This window comes from Anguilla anguilla, chromosome 2, assembly GCF_013347855.1.
Source record: "Anguilla anguilla isolate fAngAng1 chromosome 2, fAngAng1.pri, whole genome shotgun sequence".
Classification (NCBI taxonomy): Eukaryota; Metazoa; Chordata; class Actinopteri; order Anguilliformes; family Anguillidae; genus Anguilla; species Anguilla anguilla.
The window spans coordinates 74,154,132-74,174,419 of record NC_049202.1 but is presented as its reverse complement, the minus strand read 5'-3'; the positions used below and the strand labels follow the sequence as shown (position 1 = coordinate 74,174,419).

Here is a 20,288-nt window from a genome sequence, read left to right as displayed (position 1 = left end):
CCTCTGTGAAATCAGCATCAGCATCCAGTCCTGTAGATGCGTTAACCACATCCCTCCTTTAAGTTCATGGGTATTATTGGCCTGAACTGTTGTTAATGGCTCTCTTTCTGATGGCTGTGTTCCAGTTTACTTCAAATAAGCTTATACCCAGTCTCGTTAAAAGCCCAGTCTGAATCATTACTCCTACATCAATTCAGGCCTACCCAAAGCTTTGTTCATTTCCAAAATCCTGAAGAAAGCTGTTTGCAGACTGCTGTTAGAGATGTTGGAAAACAATAATGTGTTGAAAAATTTCAATCAGGTTCTCATAAACCACATTGTAGTGAAACACATCTTGTCAGGGTCACTTATAATACTTACTTCAGCTGATGCTGGCAAATGCTCTGTTCTGTTACTGGACATTAATGAAGCCTTGCAAATATGTTAAATAACCAAACCATGCTATAATCATGCAGGAGTCTATGCGCAGATGGCTTTTTTGTGTTCAAAACTACAACATATCATGAGAACGTGAATTCTAACTTTTATTGTGAAATTTCACGATCTCGGACATTCCTGGAAGTCACCTTCTTGTTACGGTCTATTCTGGTTGGCTTCACACTGCTAGAGCTTTTTCATGGATTCACGGTGTCCATTCATCTCTCTCGTACGTTTATGTTTCACACTGCTGTACCGCACTTGGGATCATTCGCCGCCGAGAATTACATTACTGTGTCATTTACGTCAATTTAAAACAATTATTGATTACAAAGTAGTTGAGTCATCAGCGAAAAGGGTAAGTTTTCCCATGTCACATCGTAATGCGTTTACAGTTCTGTTCATTTTTTGTTTACCCGCTTCAAATTGGGATGCTTTCACTGACGTGAGTGCAAGTTATTTGTTTGGTAATGTGACAGTAGCTGTTAAAGCGCACGTGATTGCGGAATTAATTTCAGGGCTTGTAGCTACATGGCCCATCGTTACTTTTCAGTGAGATTGTCAATAAAATGTCGCTAAATAACATTAGTCTAGCTAGCTATCTAGCTTGTACGACCCTTTCGGTTGTTCTGTAAATTAATCAGTGAAAATTAGGAAACCGCATAAATACGCTGGATTAGGTTTTTATCACCGGTATCGTTGGTTTCAGGAATAGGCTACTACAATTGACTCTATTCATTTTCAGCGAAGTAGCCACATTATGCGCATCCGGACCATTGCTTGGAAACTAAACGAAGCGAAATTTGGCGAAAACAATAGGCTACCGGAGAACATGTAAGTGAAGGAGTATAATAAAATAAGAAGATACTAGGGGCTAATTGATATGAAGCAAGTTGTCAACAACGGGACTCGTTAAACCATATTGTTTTCAAAGACCAGCGTCCAGCAGTGCTGCTTTATTTTAATTCGCCTTTCTCTCGTCTTTCTTCTTTCTTCATATTGAAAAAGGAAGTGACGCAATTGGATTTAAGCCGAATTACAACCAGAATCTGTTGTGGCACCGTTGATGCGATGTATGTTAATAAAATGGTGTAGGAATTGTGGACAAAAAAGTGTACAAATAAGTAAAAAATGACAGAATCATGGATCCATAGAAGATAAAGAAGTGGGAGGGCCCTTTTAGAAACAACCTGACCCCACAGGGCTCAACAGTGCTCCCGTCTTTTAGGAGCATTTGCTCCTGGAAATGTATGTGCGCTAACTGGAAAACTAATTTAGGAGTGCATCTAGTAATTGGGATTTCTCAGTGTGCTCCTACATTTTTAAACTTAGGAGCACATATGTACCCCTGCCCCAGAGGGAATTATATGCATGACTGGCAAAGTCCTTTGGAATACCTGGAATATAAGCAGATAACTAATTTGCTCTATAAGTACAACTCAGAAATGGAGCATTGACTCATCACGAGTATATTATTGGTGAGCAACACTGGCAAAACAATAATTTGTTTTTGTATAGAATGTCCTGAGTTATTCCATATATCATACCTGGGGTGGGGAGAATAATTATTCCGATAGATTAAGTGACAAGTAAGGAGTATAAAGAAGGATCTTTATGAAAATGTGATAATTTCTGGGCAATTCTTTAAATGCTATAAGTGAAAAGTAGGATAAATTGGAGATCACCTAATGGAGAAAAAATAAAATGGTATATGAAGTTACAGATGGTGGGTGTTTTTTTATTTTTATTTTTTTAAACTGTCGAATCCTGTTTATTTTTTATGTAAAATTAATGGTAGGAAAATCTAGCTGCAGTACTGTGTTACTGCATTCCGAGCACTGTTTTGGTGAAGTGAATTACAAAAAAAAAAAAAAGAACATTTAATAATTCTCCTGCACATTCTGGCAATTCAGCCATTGTTATTACTAATATTACTGTCATCTCCTTGCATCGTTCTGTAAGTCATGCCTGTGAAATTTGTTCATGGATAACTTATTTTCGTTTTTTGAGTTTCATTGATGTTGATGATGGCAACTGAATAGAATTAAATTCACGGCAGCTCACAACCCAGGACAGGACAGATGAATGGACTTGGCGAAATTGTGCAATCCACAAATGCAATACTGTACACATTGTGAACCACTTCAGAAGGGGCTTTCTTCCTGTTTACAATAATAAAACACTAAGAAGAAAACACACAAAGTGACAATTGAAGTTAAAACTGTATTTTGAAAATTGACCTGTGACTTGGTATCGTGTAGGAAAAGTTTTGTCCCGCTTGTAATACAAGAGCGCCCCCTGTGGTCAGTCAGGCATTTGCAGGACTGCAGAGTCTAAAGAATGTGTCAGCTGCTGCAGTACGACCTGTTAGATTAAAGCTAAAATCCCTTCTCCTGTTTCCCTCCAGGAGCTGCACTTTTGCACACCTTTGAGTAGCAGTATGATGCAGGCAGGAGTCTGTCTGAGACAGGACACTGAGACAACACTACCAGAGCTCACTGAGCAGCACAGGATCAGACAGAAAGAAGAGGAACTCAGTGGACTGGAGTCTGTCTACATGGCAGAGTCAGAGACAGAGTATGCTGCACCAGGACTCAACACACTGGAGCCAGAGTGTGTTTCAGCACACAGTGGGGTCAGTGATGTGCACCATACACACACATCACTGATTAAAGCAGAACCTGATCTGGTCTTCTCCCACAATGAGGATCATAAGACAGAAATCCTAAAAAGTACAGAGCTGCAATATGTAACCCATCTGCGTCCTGACCAAATCAAAACAGAGACTGATGATGAAGGATACCTGAATGAAGAACATATCAGCGAATTGCAGGATTTTAAATGTGTAATGAAATCTGATCAAATGAAGTGTGAATCCAGTGAAAGTTTAGAGAGTGATCTCGTGGGTATTGTAATGAATGGAGCTGATGTTGATAACAGAGACCAGGCTGAACGATGGCAATGTGCTGCAGATTCATATCAAAATTGTAAAAAAGAAGAAATTTGTGACCTTCTTACCCAATATGGGGACTTAAGTCATCATTGTGACATAGACAATGAGAATAGCCAAACCAGAATTGTCCAAGAAAGTTGCAACAGTGGCAACAGACCTGTAAATTGTCAGAGAACGAACGTGATAATTGAACCCATGATAATTAATTCAAGTAAAAATTCAAGCCTTTTGAATTTCATTCAAAAGAAGACAACTTGTAAAGTTGAGATTCATAGAGGTGAAAAGCTGTATAAGTGTAGACAGTGTGAGAATTGTTTTACTACCAAATCTGGTTTAAAAAAACACCTGAGACTTCATACTGGTCAAAAGGTGAACAGGTGTACGCAGTGTGATAAGTGTTTTAATACAAAATCTAATTTAGATACACACCTAAGAGTTCATACTGGTGAAAAACCCTACAAGTGTACACAATGTGAGAAATGTTTTCGTACAAAATATGACTTAAATTCACACCTTAAAATCCATACAGGTGAAAAGCCATACAAGTGTACACAGTGTGAGAAGTGTTTTTATTCTAAATCAAATTTAGATATACACCTAAGAATTCATATGGGTGAAAAGCCGAACAGGTGTACTCACTGCGATAAGCGTTTTAATAAAAAATCTCATTTAGATATACACCTAAGAATTCATACAGGTGAGAAACCTTACAAGTGTATGGAGTGTGAGAAGTGGTTTCGGACAAAATCTGATTTAAATACACACCTGAGGATTCATACAGGTGAAAAACCGTACAATTGTACACAGTGTGAGAAATGTTTTAATACAAAATCATCTTTGAATACACACCTGAGAATTCATACAGGTGAAAAGTCCTACAAGTGTACACAGTGTGAGAAGTGTTTTAATACCAAATCTGGTTTAAATAAACACCTGAGAATTCATACAGGTGAAAAGCCCTACAAATGTTCTCAGTGTGGAAAGTGTTTTTCAATAAAAGCTCATTTAAATAGTCATGAGAGAATCCATACAGTTGAAAAGCGATACAAGTGTACAGTGTGAGAATTGTTTTTCTACAAAATATGATTTTAACAAGCGTGAGAATTCATACCGGAGAAAAGCCATAGGATTGTACACGGTGTGGGACACTCTTTTCCACAACAGGTAACTTAAATTCATAACATTGAAAAGCCATACAAGTGTACACAGCGTGAAAAATGTTTTAATCCAAAATCTGATTTATATACGCACCTAAGAATTCACAGAGGTGAAAAGCCCTACAAATTTGTTCATTGTGACAAGTGCGTTTGCCAAATATCCTCTTTAGAATCCTCCTTTTGATATTCCTTAATGATCATATTTTGGACAGACAGCTGAAATAAAGGAACAATGGTTCAAACTGTGGTGCCTATTATAATAAGTGTTTGTGACAGCTTCTTTTAAAATGCCATTTTATTTCTATTTAAATGGAAATTGTGATTCTAGATTGTAGATTTAAGGGTGTCATTCTGTGATTAAGAAATCAACAACCATGTAATTTGTTTGAAAGAAACAATGTGAAAACTGAACACACTGTAGAAAGAAATGTGGTGTAATGTGTTTGCAAATAAAAACCAGCAGACCGTAACCAAAAGTGTTTTTGTAGCTTAATGTGTCGAACTTTACAGAACTTTATGTAGCAAACCTGCAAGTTCAGTCTCTGGTCAATCATTGTTTTACTTGTTTTTATTTTTTCATCCCCGATTTTATCATAGTTTTTCCCAACCCCTAACTTGAACAAACGTGTTGATCTGTCACCAGCAACCCTTCCCACCAACTCCTCCAATTCATGTGATGCCTATTCTCGCTATTTTCCACACTGCAGAAGCACCACCAGCCATATGCTGCCCGTGCCGTCGGAGGATTACGAGGTCAGCATATTCTCGGTTCGTGCGTCCGCAGGCCTGTTCTGGTCAGGAGTGGTCGCTAGAGAGTGATGAGGTCATCGGAACTACCCGCCTTGCCCCCGATTATTCCCTGGCGAGGCTGAGCCAGTTGTTGCCTCGCCAATGTGGACCTTCGGCCATAGCCAGCAATGGTGCGCAATGTGGACCTCCGGCCATAGCCAGCAATGGTGCGCAATGTGGACCTCCGGCCATAGCCAGCAATGGTGCGCAATGTGGACCTCCGGCCATAGCCTGCAATGGTGCGCAATGTGGACCTCCGGCCATAGCCAGCAATGGTGCGCAATGTGGACCTCCGGCCATAGCCAGCAATGGTGCGCAATGTGGACCTCCGGCCATAGCCAGCAATGGTGCGCAATGTGGACCTCCGGCCATAGCCAGCAATGGTGCGCAATGTGGACCTCCGGCCATAGCCAGCAATGGTGTGCCCAGGACTCAAACACCCACCTGCAGAGCTCACACTTTACTTTCGAGTGTCTTTACAGCACGAGCCACTGTACAAAATCCACTCTAAAAAACTGTTGGTGTCGAGCTCTCTTATGTGTTTCACGCACCACCGCAATACATAAAGATGGCTGTTTGGATATCAACTGAATCTTTGGTTGTTTTTTTTTTTTTTTTAAGTAGCCGTTTTCGGCTGAAATTGAAACTGAAATTGATCCCTAAGAACTGAATTAAATTTCAAACAACTATATGCAATTTTGAATAGTGAAATACAAATTCAAGTTATGATATTCATATTCATTTTTGCTGCCACTAATTTCTAACCCTAAAAACCTTAAGAAATCATACTGGGTCCAGCCATTAGCAGTCAAATTCTTCATTCGTGCAGCTCTGAAGTCTCAAGCTCAGGGGGTTGTTTTAAAACATAAAATTGCTTTTATTTACACCAGAATTTAAATTATTTTTAGTGTGGCCTTCCAGCTCCATGAAGCTTGGCTATAGAATAAGACTTCCGGACTTTGGCTACCAGTTTGTATTCGCTCATTTTTTCTAACAAAATGAAAGTTTGTTCTTGTTCCTCTATCACAGATGTTAAAATTCTGACTACAGCTGACAGGAATGTTGAATTCAGAGCATACCCATGAGAAGTCTAAAAATGGGTTCTCAGATTGTTTTAAATTCAGCATAATGTGTGATACCTCATACACAAATAATAGTGGTTGTACAGCAGTTATAACCAGCCACAATTCCCTGGATGAAACCTTTCTAAAACTCATTCTTACATGGGACACTCTGAGGAATCTGTTTCACCCTAATTTTGTGAGAATCCTTTGTTTTGCAGGAGAGCAAGATTTGTACCAGATTACATAATGGAGTCAAATATGGCAGGAACGAATTCGATTGACCAAGTGATTACATTTATTCAATTAGTTTTGCAAAATGTTCAATAACAAATTTCAGTTTTAATCATGCAGTGTTGTGTAGGCTATATATGGAATTTTTTGCCTGCAATACTACAAGCAGTTGTAAAAAAGAAAAAAAGGAGATGTCTAACTTTTTTGTAAAGTTTTCCACTCTTTCGCCCACCGGAAGATACTCTTGTGGCTTGTTTTCGTTCGCTTCTCACTTCTCGAGCTTCCAAAGCTTCACACAGCCTGACTGAACTCTGCCTTTTAGCTACGGTTCACACAGCTTCAACACGCCCATGGGATCATTCTCCGAAGTCCGACATCGATAGCCTTCATGTCATCAAGCAAACGAGTTCAAGTAATTTAGTCATTAACGAATAAACGTAGTTTTTAATCCTCATAATCTTCTTCCCTTGTAGTTTTGTTTACATGTTTCAAATCTTACCTTCCTTTCAATGCTGTCAACTAGATATCTGTTTGGTCAGGTCGCTGTAGCAAACCGCACGTGATTGTAGAATTAAAAACCTCGAACTGGCTCAAGGGTAGGCCTACTTTCTCAATGAGATTCTTAATAAGATGCGTTACGGTGCGTTAAAGATGCGGCATAATAATGTGATCTGTGGTGAATATGTGTGAACTCGCAAGTAGGCTGACTATAAGAACAGTTTGGTGCGTGAAACACTGCGCTTTGGTCTCATCGGTTCGTTCACCTGCCAAAAGTCCATGCTGTCTCAGTAGCGGAAAATACTCAAATGTATCTTTAAATAAAAAGGAATTCATTATTGTGCTAAAGTAACTAGCTAACGTTAGCAACGTGCTATCTAGCTTGTATCGTCAGTGAACTAGATGTTTCAACATATCTACTTATTCATGATAGGATATCTTGACGGTGTGAATGAAGGCGCTACCATTGTTCACTCTATAATTTTAATCATATTTTCACATGGAACGTAGACAGTTTACTAGCACACGGCTTTCAAAAAAGTTGCGGGCGCTAAAGCGATCATTCACTCACACCGCTTTTGCATAGGCCTACACAAATATTGTATCGGCTACACTGTTTAGCCTGGCTTACATCGAACTTGACTACCGGGTTAGTTGAATTCCACATTTGATACCGTAAGTAGGCTACGCAAAATCACTTCTTATTCTTGCTTTTTTCCCTGTTGCGAATGGTGAGATGTCCTTGTCCACGTCAGTGGATCATAAAGGGTAATACTGGACCGATTTTAAGTGTCTTCATACAAAAGGATTTGTGAGAACAGAGATTCTGACTCTGGCAACCGAATGCTGATTGGCTGAGCATTACATTTTCCAAATCAAATAATTTCTAGCAAAAGCATTGATAAGCATTTTGTCCTTTACCTAGCCGCAGCTGTTTTGCTTAAGTTGATCGCACATAAACCTGTAATCATTCTCCAGTACATTCTGGCTAGTCCGCCTTCATTGTTTCTAATGTTACTATTGTTTTCTCACAGACTAACAGCACTGAAAAAACACGAATGCTGACCTGTACATGTTCGGAGGGACTTGAGAAGGGGCTTCCACTTTGCTATAAGAAGAGAGTTATAAGCTAAGTATCGAATTTAAATAGCCACCTGAAAATTCTCTCGTGAACAGCCCTACACATGTGACCGGTGTGGGAGATGTTGTCCCACACATCTGAATCTGCAAAAACCTAACCGCTCGTCTTTCTTTTGAACAAAGGAACCCTCCCGCCAATTTTATTTTTGACTCTCGTTTCTTAAATTTAATGAATTCTTCATGTAGGCTACCTTCAGTGCAGTTACTTCCATTCTAAGCAAAGTCCATTACACTCGCCATGTGACACAAAGTAGGCTAATCACAAAAGGGTTTTTTTTCTAAACACATTCGGCGAAAATAGTCTTGTACACCATTTATCGCCGGAAGTCCATAATTGGCTATTTAATTTCACGTCTATATCTGCTCAACTTCTTACAGCTTTGCAGACAATTTGATACATATTAGGCTACCAATACGTGCATAACACAAAAGAGCGAGTAGCCTACGGTCATTGGCAGTACATTCGTGTAGCAGATGTAACTTTGCTACTTCCCGAATAAGCATAGTAGCATGCAGTAAAGTGATGCAGGTTAGTGAAACACGGTGTTTATTCCCTCCACGCGCATAGAACCTTTAATTTTCACAAGCACGTGGAGCCAAGTAGTAGGCAGCCTTCACACGGTCAATATAGAGCAATAAACTCGACATAAGAAAAATAACGAAATGGTGCTTTTCGGTGAAAATGTGGGCGGCTCTTAAAAGAGCCTTTGGGTAGTTCGGAAACGGATTTAGGCTACCGGAATAAAGCTTTACCCACCGAAGCCGTACAGAGTGCGACCCTGCCGCTTCAGAGCATAAACCACATCCATAGCGGTGACAGTCTTCCTCTTGGCGTGCTCAGTGTAGGTGACGGCATCGCGAATGACGTTCTCCAAAAACACCTTAAGCACTCCTCGAGTCTCTTCGTAGATGAGACCTGAGATACGCTTGACTCCTCCACGACGAGCCAAACGACGAATCGCAGGCTTCGTAATACCTTGGATGTTGTCACGGAGAACTTTGCGATGACGCTTAGCGCCTCCTTTACCAAGACCTTTCCCGCCTTTTCCCCGACCACTCATTTTCTTCACACTAGAGCAAATTCTTCACAAGAAATTGTGAACTCCAGCTGCATAGCACCGCGTATCTATGTGCGCAAAGACGACCTGATTGAAGCCACGCAGCAACGAGGCGTTGGCTCTAGCTAAAGCCCGCCTTCCCTCACTCCAAGACATCCGAATATTAGAGCAATAGAGCTCCAAATTATGTCCAGATGAAATGTTCCAAAACAGATTCAAATTTTTAAAATACAAACTAGCTACTAAAAGATTTCCCCAAGGGATTTATTTTTGTGCTTTTTTATTTTAACGTGCATAACATGTTACAAGCAACACTGACTGCAAAAGTTCGTCAACCTTAAGTCAATTATTATTTAGGTTACTATCACTTCAAAATACCGAAATGCAGAATATTCTTACTGACTTACACGCGATTGTGGCGGGCCACAAAAATACCAGACTGCGTGTAAGTGAGAAATGTTTAATTATTACAAGAATGTTGTAGTCGGTTACTAAAATAACTAGCCTATAGATATTCCTTTCGCTCAAAAGGGAAATGGTTGATGGTGTTTGAATGTATCTATAATGTTCCCCATAATGCATCCATATTTGATAACATTAAGATTAATATTAATACTGAAACCAATTGTCTTTTTTCCTCCCATATTTAAAAAAACAATTTTGCAATCCAGTAATATGTGATTTGTTTCTTGCGCAGTGCACTCAGACAGTCAGTGGTTTTAACAAAACAGTGCCAGCTGTAGGTCTCAGTTTACAAATGCTAAATAACCAGTTTTCCACAGCACATTACCAAAAACAGATTTTGTCACTTGGAAGTTTTCAGTGAAATTCCTTACAAGAATATAGAATATTCATACTTTTGATTATAAAGGTTTGATGTGTGACATTAGGAGGGTAAATGATTATGATAAACGATTTGTCAAAGTCAACAATCACTGGAAAATACCAGTTGCTTCCATTTTGAGATGCAATATATTTAAACTGGTTCTTAGCTAAAACTATGCATTTAATAAGTACAATAATATACAAAGGTTCAGGCGCCCCTTGTCAAATGGCACATTGCGATGAATATTTAAGTGAAAACGTTACACTGGAGGCCCCCGCCCAGCCCCCGCAGATATCAGCACAGCACAATCTTTGGTCATTTTTAAAAATTATTTTTATCAGAAACCGCAGACCCACCCCATAGCACGGTGTCCTTACGCATTTTAGGATTGGAGCGGTTTACTTTATGGTTTCATATTCTAAGATGGCATAAATTCACTTGTATCGCTTTATCGAGATAGTCGCGGATCCGCTAAGGTTACACAACATGCTATAGCACGGATTCTCAAAGCTCCGTTGGATGCACTTGAGGTTCTGCTACATTGTTAAATCTCCCTAAAATAGGTCGACTGTCCTGTTAACTAAAGCCAGACTTTAATATAGAATTTCGGACGCAAGCATGCGCGCACGTCCACATCAAAGGATTAAGAGAACAGACTTCACGGCATACGTATGCAACTCCGCCGGCTGAGTTATAAAATAAGCTCAGCTCCACACTGAACTTCAGTGAAAGTATTTTTGCCTCCCGTGAGAGTGTGGGTGGCTCTTAAAAGAGCCTTTGGGTTAATTTGTCACACTTCGGTTTACTTTGAGCTGGTATACTTTGTGACAGCCTTGGTGCCCTCAGACACTGCATGTTTAGCCAGCTCTCCTGGCAACAGAAGGCGCACAGCGGTCTGAATCTCCCTTGAAGTGATGGTAGAACGCTTGTTATAGTGAGCCAAACGGGAAGACTCACCAGCAATACGCTCAAAAATATCATTAACAAAGGAGTTCATGATGCCCATGGCCTTTGATGAAATGCCAGTATCAGGATGCACTTGCTTCAAAACCTTGTACACATAGATGGCGTAGCTCTCCTTCCTAGACTTTCTGCGCTTCTTTCCTCCTTTCCCAGCGGTCTTGGTGACGGCTTTCTTAGAGCCCTTCTTGGGCGCGGATTTCGCTGGCTCAGGCATTCTTGCAAACTCAGAAACCAAGTGCTCCTGACTAATCCAGTCTCCTTCCATATAACCGGTCCGTATGCAAATATTCAGACCCGATTTAAGATGACGTCAGACCAGTTCTCATTGGAGGCCGCTAGTACAGCAATTTTTGTTGGCTGATTATTCAAATTCTATTGGCTGAAATTCGCGGGCTTTAAAACCATTGATCAAGTTCTACACAAAGGATTTTTTTTTCATTCTCCCGCATTTTTCTAGTAATCGCACAGAGAGCAAAAAATCATTGAGCAAATCGGTTACATTCTAAAACAAGTCCATTTTATCTCAATTTTAACACACATCACTTGCTCTTAACGTTGTCTGAAGAAATAAAAGGGTTAACACGTTTGCAATCTGGCATTCGTCCCGCCGAAACAATACCCATATGCCTATACATAAATTGAGGCATTGCCTAAACGTTGAAGATACCTTGTAGAATACAGCTTTAAGCCAAATTCTTGGCGTCGGTGAAAACACGCTGGTAATTATATGTGTGAGTGTGTTATATATATATAGTCTTTTTATTTCATTGTAAATAGATTTTTGTTTCTGTAATGTTGTGCAGAGCCATTAAATGTCTTGTCTTTTCGCATCAGGTCCTGTTAGCTTTTGGGGTTGTTTAAATAACTTTATTGATTTTAGCTTTTAGCCTATATTTGGCATATTTAATTATGATATTTCGACGATGTGAATGAAAATTCCCTAAGATGTGTCAGATTTGGTATTGGACATAAACAGCAGCACTTCTTGCTCATTCTGTACACTTTCTCGCTTGCCTCCAGTGGTGAAAATATATATAAAACATTGCAGCGCTGGTTCCCCTTAATAAAGGTTGTTTGGTTTATCTACAACAAACTTAAAGTAATAATGTCGAATATTTTCATTTAAATAAATGTCTGTTAAGTCACTATCTATCGCTGAATGAGGTAACACAATGGTGATTGAGCCTATGGCCCACTGATGAAAGCCCTTGCATTTGCAGTATTACCAAGTATTATGAACTGGGTGTTTGTGGCGACATTCCCGTGAAAAATCACAAGCAGCGCACAGTTAGTGACGCGTTTTCCATCACCCAGCAGTGGTTGGTCCGCCAGAGAGGGTAGGCGGAGATATCGCAACAGGCTCCCTCTTCAACTAACTTGTGTGTGATCGGAATACTGTTTATTTCCGGTCTCTGCTAGCGTTGTGACTGCGAGTAAACGGTTACTATGACCGAACAAACAAAGAAAAGATCGATGACTACAGACGATGAAACTTCAAAAACAAGTGCAAATCCAAAGAAAAAGAAACAAATTCGACGTTCAGATGAAGGCAAACGGTCAAAAAAGCTAAGCGACCGTCAGCGAGGAAAAACCAGAGTTACCATCGGCGTTGCCTTGCCAAGGTGGAGGGCATTGAAAGAAGAAAAGGGACTGAGGGGAGATACAGATATGGCTCTCTTACTCTTGGACTGGTAGTTACCGCTAACGCTTATACATATGAAATCTACTCTACCTAAATTGTGTACCATTGTTTTGGGGTAGTCTCCAGGTGGAATTGCAGATTGCCTGTTTGTTCGTCATTAGGTTTGAAAACAACGAACGGGACCGTTTCTGGGCTAATTTATTTTCTCTGTTAGCGAGCTAGCTATGATCAAATTACCTCAGGGTCTAACTTTAGCTTCTATATTTTCTATCAGACTAGTTTGCTATGTCGTTGTCTAATTTACCACGGACGAACATGACTCAAGCAGAGATCCTGAACTTGACTCAAGCAGCCTGCATTTTGTGTGGCGTAGCTTTGAGGTAACAGTTAGCTAGCTAACACTAACGTTACATTATGCAAGGTTCTTGAGTAAAGCCATACAGTAAGGTTGCTGGTAAATACAATTTGCTGTGACTGGGTGTGACGAGGTAGAAATCAGAAATGCTTTGTTTGTGTCAGACAGATTTGAGCTTTCACCATAGAACAAAAGTTCTAGGGCTGCGTTCACATTATTTAGCCTTTGCATGTAGCCGTGATTTACAATCAGTTTAATGTAGGCTATAGAGTTAGGCCTCAAGGCACACTAACTGTGACAAGTAGTTTGTTTATTGATGGATAAGCAATCACAACTTTCGGATCCTTTTGTTTCAGTTATGAACGTTATGCTCGGGGTCCATCTGTGTCGACCCCAGGCAAGCGTGGTGATCAGCGTGCCCCTGCCCCTGCCCCATCAATGTCCAGCACTGGAGCTGAATATGAGAGGTAAGCCTCCATGTTGTATAACTGTTGTTAGTAAATCTTTACACTATTGAACTCCAGAGTCTCCCTGTAAAATACACGCACTGTTACTTTGTGAGACTCTCGTCTCCAAAAGTAATATGGCAACCTATCTCCTTCGTTCTCAGGGATGATGCCTTGTCAGACATTAGTTGTGTTGAGGCTAGCGAAGAGGTGGATGTCTTGCAAGAAAGGTACACAAAAGATGTATGCTGCTTTCGCACAGTTTATTTCACAATGCACTCAACAGTTCTTCATTGAGTAGTACATTATGTAAGGTTTAGTACTACTACTACCTCTACCCCTGCCTCTACTTCTACTTGAACCTCCCCTACCCCATCCCAGTCCCCTGGCTCCATAGATATAATAAAAACAACTAATTTGACTGAACAATCTAGCTAGTCAGTCAAAGCTACAAACGGCACAACTAACCTGTTCAAGAGAAACCCAACGTGCAGCCCTCCCCACTCTCCCGTGGAGATGCAATCAGCGATCCCTGCAGGTCATATTTGGCCGATCCAAACAGACAGACGACCTACCTTTGGGCTCATTCCTATTGCATAATTTACATCCCAGCATCCTTTGCTCACATCCTTTCCTTGCTCATTTCCTTCACCTAACGGAGGACGCAGAGGAAGGAGACATGGAAAGGACACCAAGCGTCAGTTTGAAGCAACGTGAATCACAGGCATTGCAGACGGGGAGAGGTGGAGCCACAGGTCGATCCTTTATACAGCACGCATTCCAAAAACCGTATACTCATGTTTCCTACCTCAAGCATCCTCCAGGTGCCTCCTGCCTCCTTACTCCTTCAAGGAGCATTTAACAGGTTCAAATGTTCTTAAAGATGGTGGACCTCGATTGATTTCAGTGTCAGACGAGGACTGAGGAGACAAGGACACATAAGATAAGCGATTGGAATGAGCCCCAGGTATCACCCAGGGGAAAAGGATGGGTTCAGCCCACCTCATAATGCTACAGCGCCCCCATGTGGTTTGTCGGATATCTGCAGGACTGCAGACTGTAAAGAATGTGTCAGCTGCTGCAGTAGGACCTGCTTGATGGCTAAATCCCTTCCCCTGTGTCCCTCCAGGAGCTGCACGTCTCCTGTACTTTTGAGATGCAGTATGATGCAGGAAGAAGTCTGTCTGAGACAGGACACTGAGACAACACTACCAGAGCTCACTGAGCAGCACAGGATCAGACAGGAAGAAGAGGAACTCAGTGGACTGGAGTCTGTCCACATGGCAGAGTCAGAGACAGAGTGTGCTGCACCAGGACTCAACACACCGGAGCCAGAATGTGTTACAGCACACTGTGGGGTCAGTGATGTACACCACACACACACACCACTGATTAAAACAGAAACTGATCTGGGCTCCACCCACACTGGGAATTTTATTAAGACTGAGATCCTTGAAAATACAGAGCTGGGATCTGTAACCCATCTGCATCCTGACCGAATCAAAACGGAGACTAATGATGGAGGTTACCTGAAGGCAGAACATATCAGCGACTTGAAGGATTTTAAATGTGTTCATATTAAATTTGAAAAGATTGAATCCAGTGAAATTTTAGTGAGTGATCTGTGAGTGAATACTGTGATGAATGGAGTAGGGCACAAAGACTGAATCAGGGCAATGTGCAGGACGGCCAAGCCCAAACTGTAAAAAAGAGGAACCTTATGACCTACTGTGACATGAACAGTGAAAATAATCTGACCAGAATTGTCCAGAAAAGTGCAAACAATAGCAACAAACATATGAACTGTCAGAGAATAAATGTGACAATTGAACCCATGGTAATTCAATCAAATAAAAAAACCAAGCCATTTGAAAATCTTTCATACAAATGAAAAACTACCAAATCTAATTTGAATCGCCATCTGAGAATTCATACAGGTGAAATGCCTTACAAATGTATTCATTGTGCAACATGCTTTTCCCAAATATTTAAGTAGCCGTTTGAGAATTAATTCAGAAGAAAAGCCCTATACATGTTCTCCGTGAGGCAAGTGCTTTTCCCAAAAAGATGCATTAAGTTTTCTAAAGATGCTTTGCACCAATGGAAAAAACATACACCTGCAGTGTGGGATGCTTTTAATTTAACTTGCCACCATACAGCCGAATAGCCCTACAAGTGTTTTCAGTATGGGACCTGTTTTTCCGAATGAACTCTGTTTAATTGCCTCAGTGCAAGTAATACAAGTACTCAGTGTGGGAATTCTTTCAAATGTACTCGGTGGTTAAATTTCATTTTCTAGGCCTGATGACAACTCCTACAAGTGAAGAGACTGACAAATGTACTCATTGTGGGAAGTGTTTCGTGAAAGCATCCCTTACATGGTGTAGTTTGTGCAGGAAGCATTCCAGATTTTTCAAATTTTTAAGAATAACCTGAGAACTCTTTTACAAACATCCCTTCACTATTTTTAGATTAACCATCCTGTTGTAATTACCAAACATTTTTTGTGGGTATTTAATTTGAATTCAAGTAGTGAGGAAAAAGTTGGTACCACAACCATTCTGGAGTGTTTGTTGTTGTGCATTTTGTGTATGTAAAATGTAATTCCTTGTAGATTGAAGGGTGGTATTTTGCGATTATGAAATTGACTGCAACGTAATTTGTTTGAAAGAACCAATGTGAAATCTGTTTGGATATACTGTCAAAAGAAGCATGGTTTTGTGTATTGCAAACTTGTTTTCTGAAAATAAACTTGCTGGCGTTTCCAATTCTTTTACTGCCATTGTAGAAGCTGTAATGTGCCTGTCAATTAAAGCTGATTATTAGACCTCACACTGTAGAAATATCAGTTGAGCATCTTTGTTTTTCAACATTGCACTTTTCCTCTGCAAAAGACCTTGTACATTCCCTGTTCAAGATGGCTCTGATGAAGGTATGTTCTCTGTCTAAAAAGACTATAATTGAAAAAACTTAAAAGCAGGTCAGTGTTAAATTCCCTGTTTATGATGGACCAGGGGAAGACCCAGTTTGGTTGAAACATCTGTTTTGATGATTAAATGGGAGAATTTTTCATTAGCTACAGTGAGCGTGCTTTTTTCTATAGGTTTGGTTTCTGCCCAGCACCTGTATCTACGTTATAATAGATATGCTTGTTAATTGTGCCCTTCTAGATTGGCTCAGGCAGTGGGTGGGTATATCCGGAACTGCCCAGGACTGGGTTTCCTCTTACCCGTCCAACAGGAAATCTGCATCACTGTTGGGGAGTTTGTTTCATCATCAGCTTGCTGAAGTGCAGTGTGCCCCAGTGATCAATTCTTGGTCCAGTTTTGTTCCCACTATACACATTTCCTGTCATTGCTATGCAAACGGAACCCTCTGTCTGTATTTTACGCCAAATGATTTGACTTGGTTTATTAACGTCCCTTTCAGGACTGGATATCACAAGGTTTTGGCTCCAATTCTGACAAAATGGAATCTCTCATTACAGGCCCACACCACACCTGTGTATTGGTTCGTTTGCATCTGATTTTAGGCCCATGATAGCTAAGGAGTAACAAGACCAGGGCTGCGGTCGAATAGTCAAAAAATTATGTCCACTGTCTTTTCCTAACCACTTTTCCTTGACCTCGATGGAAAACGTCATGAGGTCAAGGAGAATTCAAAAGGATTTAGGAAAAGACAACCGCGGTGCTAAGAGAATCCGACTGCACTTACACTAGGCTACGTAATTATGCGACGGCGGATGTTATTGACGTGGGTCTGCACTGGTGAAACTACAACGTTCCGAAGATGGACTACTAAAAGCACATCTTAGATACTTCGCCCCATGCATTCTTAACGTGTTGTTTCATGCAGGCTATATAAACGTGGACTCTTCCCCTATTTCAGTGTCATAAACAAGCTGAACTGTTTGCTCTAGCTATGCCTGCACATTTTCAGACAAATGAATAAATACAAGAACAAAAAATAAGGATAAAAGGAAATGAGAGAACAGATTTTAATCAGTCTTTAAGCTTTATTTAAAAATATCTTATTGACACGCAGCTGTTAAAACTACTGGTATTGCTTAAGAAGGCTAGGAAATATGTTGTGAGCATTTTAGCAAAATGTAATATTTCATTTTTATAAAATCTTTTCTATCAAAAGAAGTGTAATTCTCCAAGATATAGCATCCAAATATCAAAAACTATATATCAAAATTTAGTAAAAATTTTTTTACCATTGGCTACAGATTTTTAAATGTGCACAGAAAAATGTTATGTTCTATTTAAACAGAGTAGTAATGAAAGCAGTATGAAATGAGTAATACTGAAATAGTTTTGAATAGTTTCCGTCTGGCTGATAACCCTTCCATGCGTCAATCACAGAGAGCCGACATGGACAGCTCTGACCTGCACATGATAAACACAGCAGCCAAAACTGAAAGGGTTTGATGTAAATACAAACAAATCTAAAGCAAAAGCTTACACAGGCTAAAAGCACAGTTTCCATTTTTACATTCCAAAAATTTTGATCCATTAATTTCATATTTAAGGGGCTTGTACTGACTTGATGTAGTTTGAGCTGCAATCACATTATCATTTTGGTCAGCAGAAGTAATTTACTCACTGTGTCAATTAATGCAAGCTATTATACCCAGTGTATACAAGCGTAGTGTATACCAGCATTTCCAATGAGCTAAGGAGTCTACAGTAAATAATTTCAGGTAAATTATTAATTCATGAATAGCTGATCTAGTGCGATATGGTTTTATCACATTGAAACATTTTGCTTGAGATGTGTAGGATAAAGGCATCCATGTAAGTTCTTCTATCCAAACTTGTGGGTGGACACTTCCAAAGTTAGAACTGTCAATCTCACAGTGCTCCTCCTCTTTCAGGAGGCTCCTCCCCCACATCATCATAGTCCATCCCACTGGGAGCTGGAGGGGTTTCAGCCAGAACGCTCTCCCCTATAGGGACGGATCAGGAGACAGACAGACGCAGCCAGGGAAAGGCTCATTTTCAGAAAATACCTGCTGTGATCTTGTAATTCTATACTGAAAGAAAAAGTCTCATTCAAAAAATTTTCATAGGCTCATGTCTACACTAAAATGTCTACTCTCAGAAACCAGTTTGCAGGTGGAATGGAATGTGCATATTCTCATAATTGCCTATGAAGCAATCTGGGAAAATGTCTTCCAAGAACCGGTATATGAAGTATAATGGGATGGATTGATGAATTTGTATTAAACCATAAAAACTGCATAAAAGTGATTCACTTAGTACAGACTCACCCACTTAAATCCAGTCCACAGTCACGGCATCATCATAATTCTCCTCTGTGTCTGTCACATGATCCCCTGTAACCAACCACACAGACAGGAAGTAGCCCATGGCAGTAATTTTCACAAATTATACAGACAGGAAGTACAAATGGCATAGACAGGAAGTAAAGATTTTCAACACAGGGTAGTGTATTAATCTATAAAATGTTATACATAGACTAATAAACATCACAATCTAAAATATAAATATTACACTAATAATGAATACATCACATGATTGCAGCCAGAGACACAGAAAAGCACCTGAGCAGAACACAGTGAATTCAGTGACAGACATTGTGTTTCACTCCAACATTCTGTCTGTAAAGAGAAACTCAACCTGGAAAAGCATCTGGGCCCGGCTGCATAGTGATGACATCATCATAGTGCTCTGGTGCATCTCCCTCCACCAGCTCCCCTTAAACAGACAGAGCAGCAGTGCTGGTTAAACTGGGCACACTGGTTATAGTGCTCATAATGGCTACATTGGTTTTGGTGGTTATATTGGTTACAGTAATTATTGGGGCAACAACTTTAAAGGTAATTTCCATGTGTAAGTCTGGACAACAAAACAAGTCAACTGCAAGAACTGTTCTATGTAATGAAATAATTCCAGTAATGCGCACGTTTTATTCTTCTAAAAAGGACAAGGGAGATTTCTACTCCAAATCTCTACAAGCTCTTTAACACAAACAACCAAGTACAACATATAATAATGAGTGCAAATAAATGTATTCATGCGGAGAAAATATGGAGTCATCCCACCAACCAATCAAAACACTCACCTGCCACACTGTCTGGATGCTTATCTGCTGTGCTGACATCATCATAGTTCTCCGGCGTGACCTCCATCACCAGGTCCCCTGAAAGCAAGGAGACTTCTGGGGACTTGTGGCTGAATCTCAGGACTGCCACACAGCAGGACAGTGGGGCCCTTCAGAGCAGCACTGAATAACACTTCAGCTAGCTGTGTTTGCACACTGCAGTCACGGCTGCCTGACAGTGTGGGGACTGTCTAACTGACCCCATGAGACATTTAGCAGATCCGAGTAACTTAAACAGCTTTTTCATTACATAGTATCCATTTATACAGCTGGATGTATTGTGAAGCAATTCAGATTAAGTACCTTGCAGTGTCCTTTCAGGGTAATCCGCCTGCAACCTTGAGCCCAGTTCCCTCACCATTATACTACACAGCTGTCCTGATCACACCCAATGATCCTGTTACATACTCCACCGAAACTCTGAGGAGCACTCAGGAGTTCCACCCCTCCCAAAATCACCCTGGAGCCAGAGCACCACCACCTACACCCACTGAGAGCTCCACAAAGCTCCGCCCCCTTACCTGAGAGGGAGTGTCCCTCGCCTTCCTCCACGTCTTCATACCCAGAGGGCGGATCCTCTGATAGGCCACTCCCTGTGAACAGGAGAGAGGGTGTGTCCC

At 40.5% G+C, this 20,288-nt stretch overlaps 5 protein-coding genes across 9 annotated transcripts in view; 2 read left to right on the top strand and 3 right to left on the bottom strand.

Annotated features, from left to right (window-relative positions):
* Window positions 1-371: 371 nt before the first annotated feature.
* LOC118219977 (zinc finger protein 558-like) lies at window positions 372-5,173 on the top strand. Of its 3 annotated transcripts, none has more exons than XM_035403539.1 (2): window positions 372-775; window positions 2,825-5,173. In XM_035403539.1, the coding sequence occupies exons 1-2, from the start codon at window positions 617-619 to the stop codon at window positions 4,430-4,432; spliced, it is 1,767 nt and encodes a 588-aa protein (XP_035259430.1). In that variant the 5' UTR covers window positions 372-616; the 3' UTR covers window positions 4,433-5,173. The 3 variants fall into 3 exon arrangements, with proteins under 3 accessions (XP_035259430.1, XP_035259431.1, XP_035259432.1); XM_035403540.1 differs by lacking the exon at window positions 372-775 and adding an exon at window positions 788-1,251; XM_035403541.1 differs by lacking the exon at window positions 372-775 and adding an exon at window positions 1,264-1,895.
* Window positions 5,174-8,775: 3,602 nt separating this feature from the next.
* LOC118220026 (histone H4) lies at window positions 8,776-9,402 on the bottom strand. The gene has a single exon (XM_035403623.1). The coding sequence runs from the start codon at window positions 9,308-9,310 to the stop codon at window positions 8,999-9,001; it is 312 nt and encodes a 103-aa protein (XP_035259514.1). The 5' UTR covers window positions 9,311-9,402; the 3' UTR covers window positions 8,776-8,998.
* Window positions 9,403-10,888: 1,486 nt separating this feature from the next.
* On the bottom strand, window positions 10,889-11,310 carry LOC118220025 (histone H2B-like). Its single transcript, XM_035403622.1, has one exon. It carries the CDS (start codon window positions 11,308-11,310, stop codon window positions 10,936-10,938), a length of 375 nt encoding a protein of 124 aa, XP_035259513.1. The 3' UTR covers window positions 10,889-10,935.
* A 1,111-nt stretch (window positions 11,311-12,421) lies between these two features.
* On the top strand, window positions 12,422-16,609 carry LOC118220003. 3 transcript variants are annotated; one of them, XM_035403598.1, is made up of 4 exons: window positions 12,422-12,787; window positions 13,450-13,560; window positions 13,704-13,782; window positions 14,669-16,609. In XM_035403598.1, the coding sequence occupies exons 1-4, from the start codon at window positions 12,543-12,545 to the stop codon at window positions 14,738-14,740; spliced, it is 507 nt and encodes a 168-aa protein (XP_035259489.1). In that variant the 5' UTR covers window positions 12,422-12,542; the 3' UTR covers window positions 14,741-16,609. The 3 variants fall into 3 exon arrangements, with proteins under 3 accessions (XP_035259489.1, XP_035259487.1, XP_035259488.1); XM_035403596.1 differs by having other exon boundaries at window positions 12,447-12,787; window positions 13,704-13,769; XM_035403597.1 differs by lacking the exon at window positions 13,704-13,782 and having other exon boundaries at window positions 12,450-12,787.
* A 952-nt stretch (window positions 16,610-17,561) lies between these two features.
* The window catches only part of LOC118220424 (deleted in malignant brain tumors 1 protein-like), a 145,567-nt gene continuing 142,840 nt past the window's right edge, over window positions 17,562-20,288 (bottom strand). The window contains exons 39-43 of the mRNA XM_035404285.1: window positions 20,190-20,261; window positions 19,630-19,707; window positions 19,185-19,262; window positions 18,815-18,880; window positions 17,562-18,490 (exon numbers count right to left, since the gene is read on the bottom strand). Coding sequence (XP_035260176.1) covers window positions 18,819-18,880; window positions 19,185-19,262; window positions 19,630-19,707; window positions 20,190-20,261 — 290 coding nt within the window. The 3' untranslated portion in view covers window positions 17,562-18,490; window positions 18,815-18,818. The remainder of the gene's footprint in view (window positions 18,491-18,814; window positions 18,881-19,184; window positions 19,263-19,629; window positions 19,708-20,189; window positions 20,262-20,288) is intronic.

What these genes read in the sequence shown, in the direction of transcription:
- LOC118219977 (XM_035403539.1), top strand. Translation starts at nt 617, where the DNA reads ATGGATTCACGGTGTCCATTCATCTCTCTCGTACGTTTATGTTTCACA. An exon ending in TTGAGTCATCAGCGAAAAGG is followed by an intron (nt 776 to 2,824) that starts GTAAGTTTTCCC and finishes GTTTCCCTCCAG; the next exon opens with GAGCTGCACTTTTGCACACC.
- LOC118220026 (XM_035403623.1), bottom strand. Translation starts at nt 9,310, where the DNA reads ATGAGTGGTCGGGGAAAAGGCGGGAAAGGTCTTGGTAAAGGAGGCGCT.
- LOC118220025 (XM_035403622.1), bottom strand. Translation starts at nt 11,310, where the DNA reads ATGCCTGAGCCAGCGAAATCCGCGCCCAAGAAGGGCTCTAAGAAAGCC.
- LOC118220003 (XM_035403596.1), top strand. Translation starts at nt 12,543, where the DNA reads ATGACCGAACAAACAAAGAAAAGATCGATGACTACAGACGATGAAACT. An exon ending in GCTCTCTTACTCTTGGACTG is followed by an intron (nt 12,788 to 13,449) that starts GTAGTTACCGCT and finishes CTTTTGTTTCAG; the next exon opens with TTATGAACGTTATGCTCGGG. An exon ending in GTGGATGTCTTGCAAGAAAG is followed by an intron (nt 13,770 to 14,668) that starts GTACACAAAAGA and finishes GTGTCCCTCCAG; the next exon opens with GAGCTGCACGTCTCCTGTAC.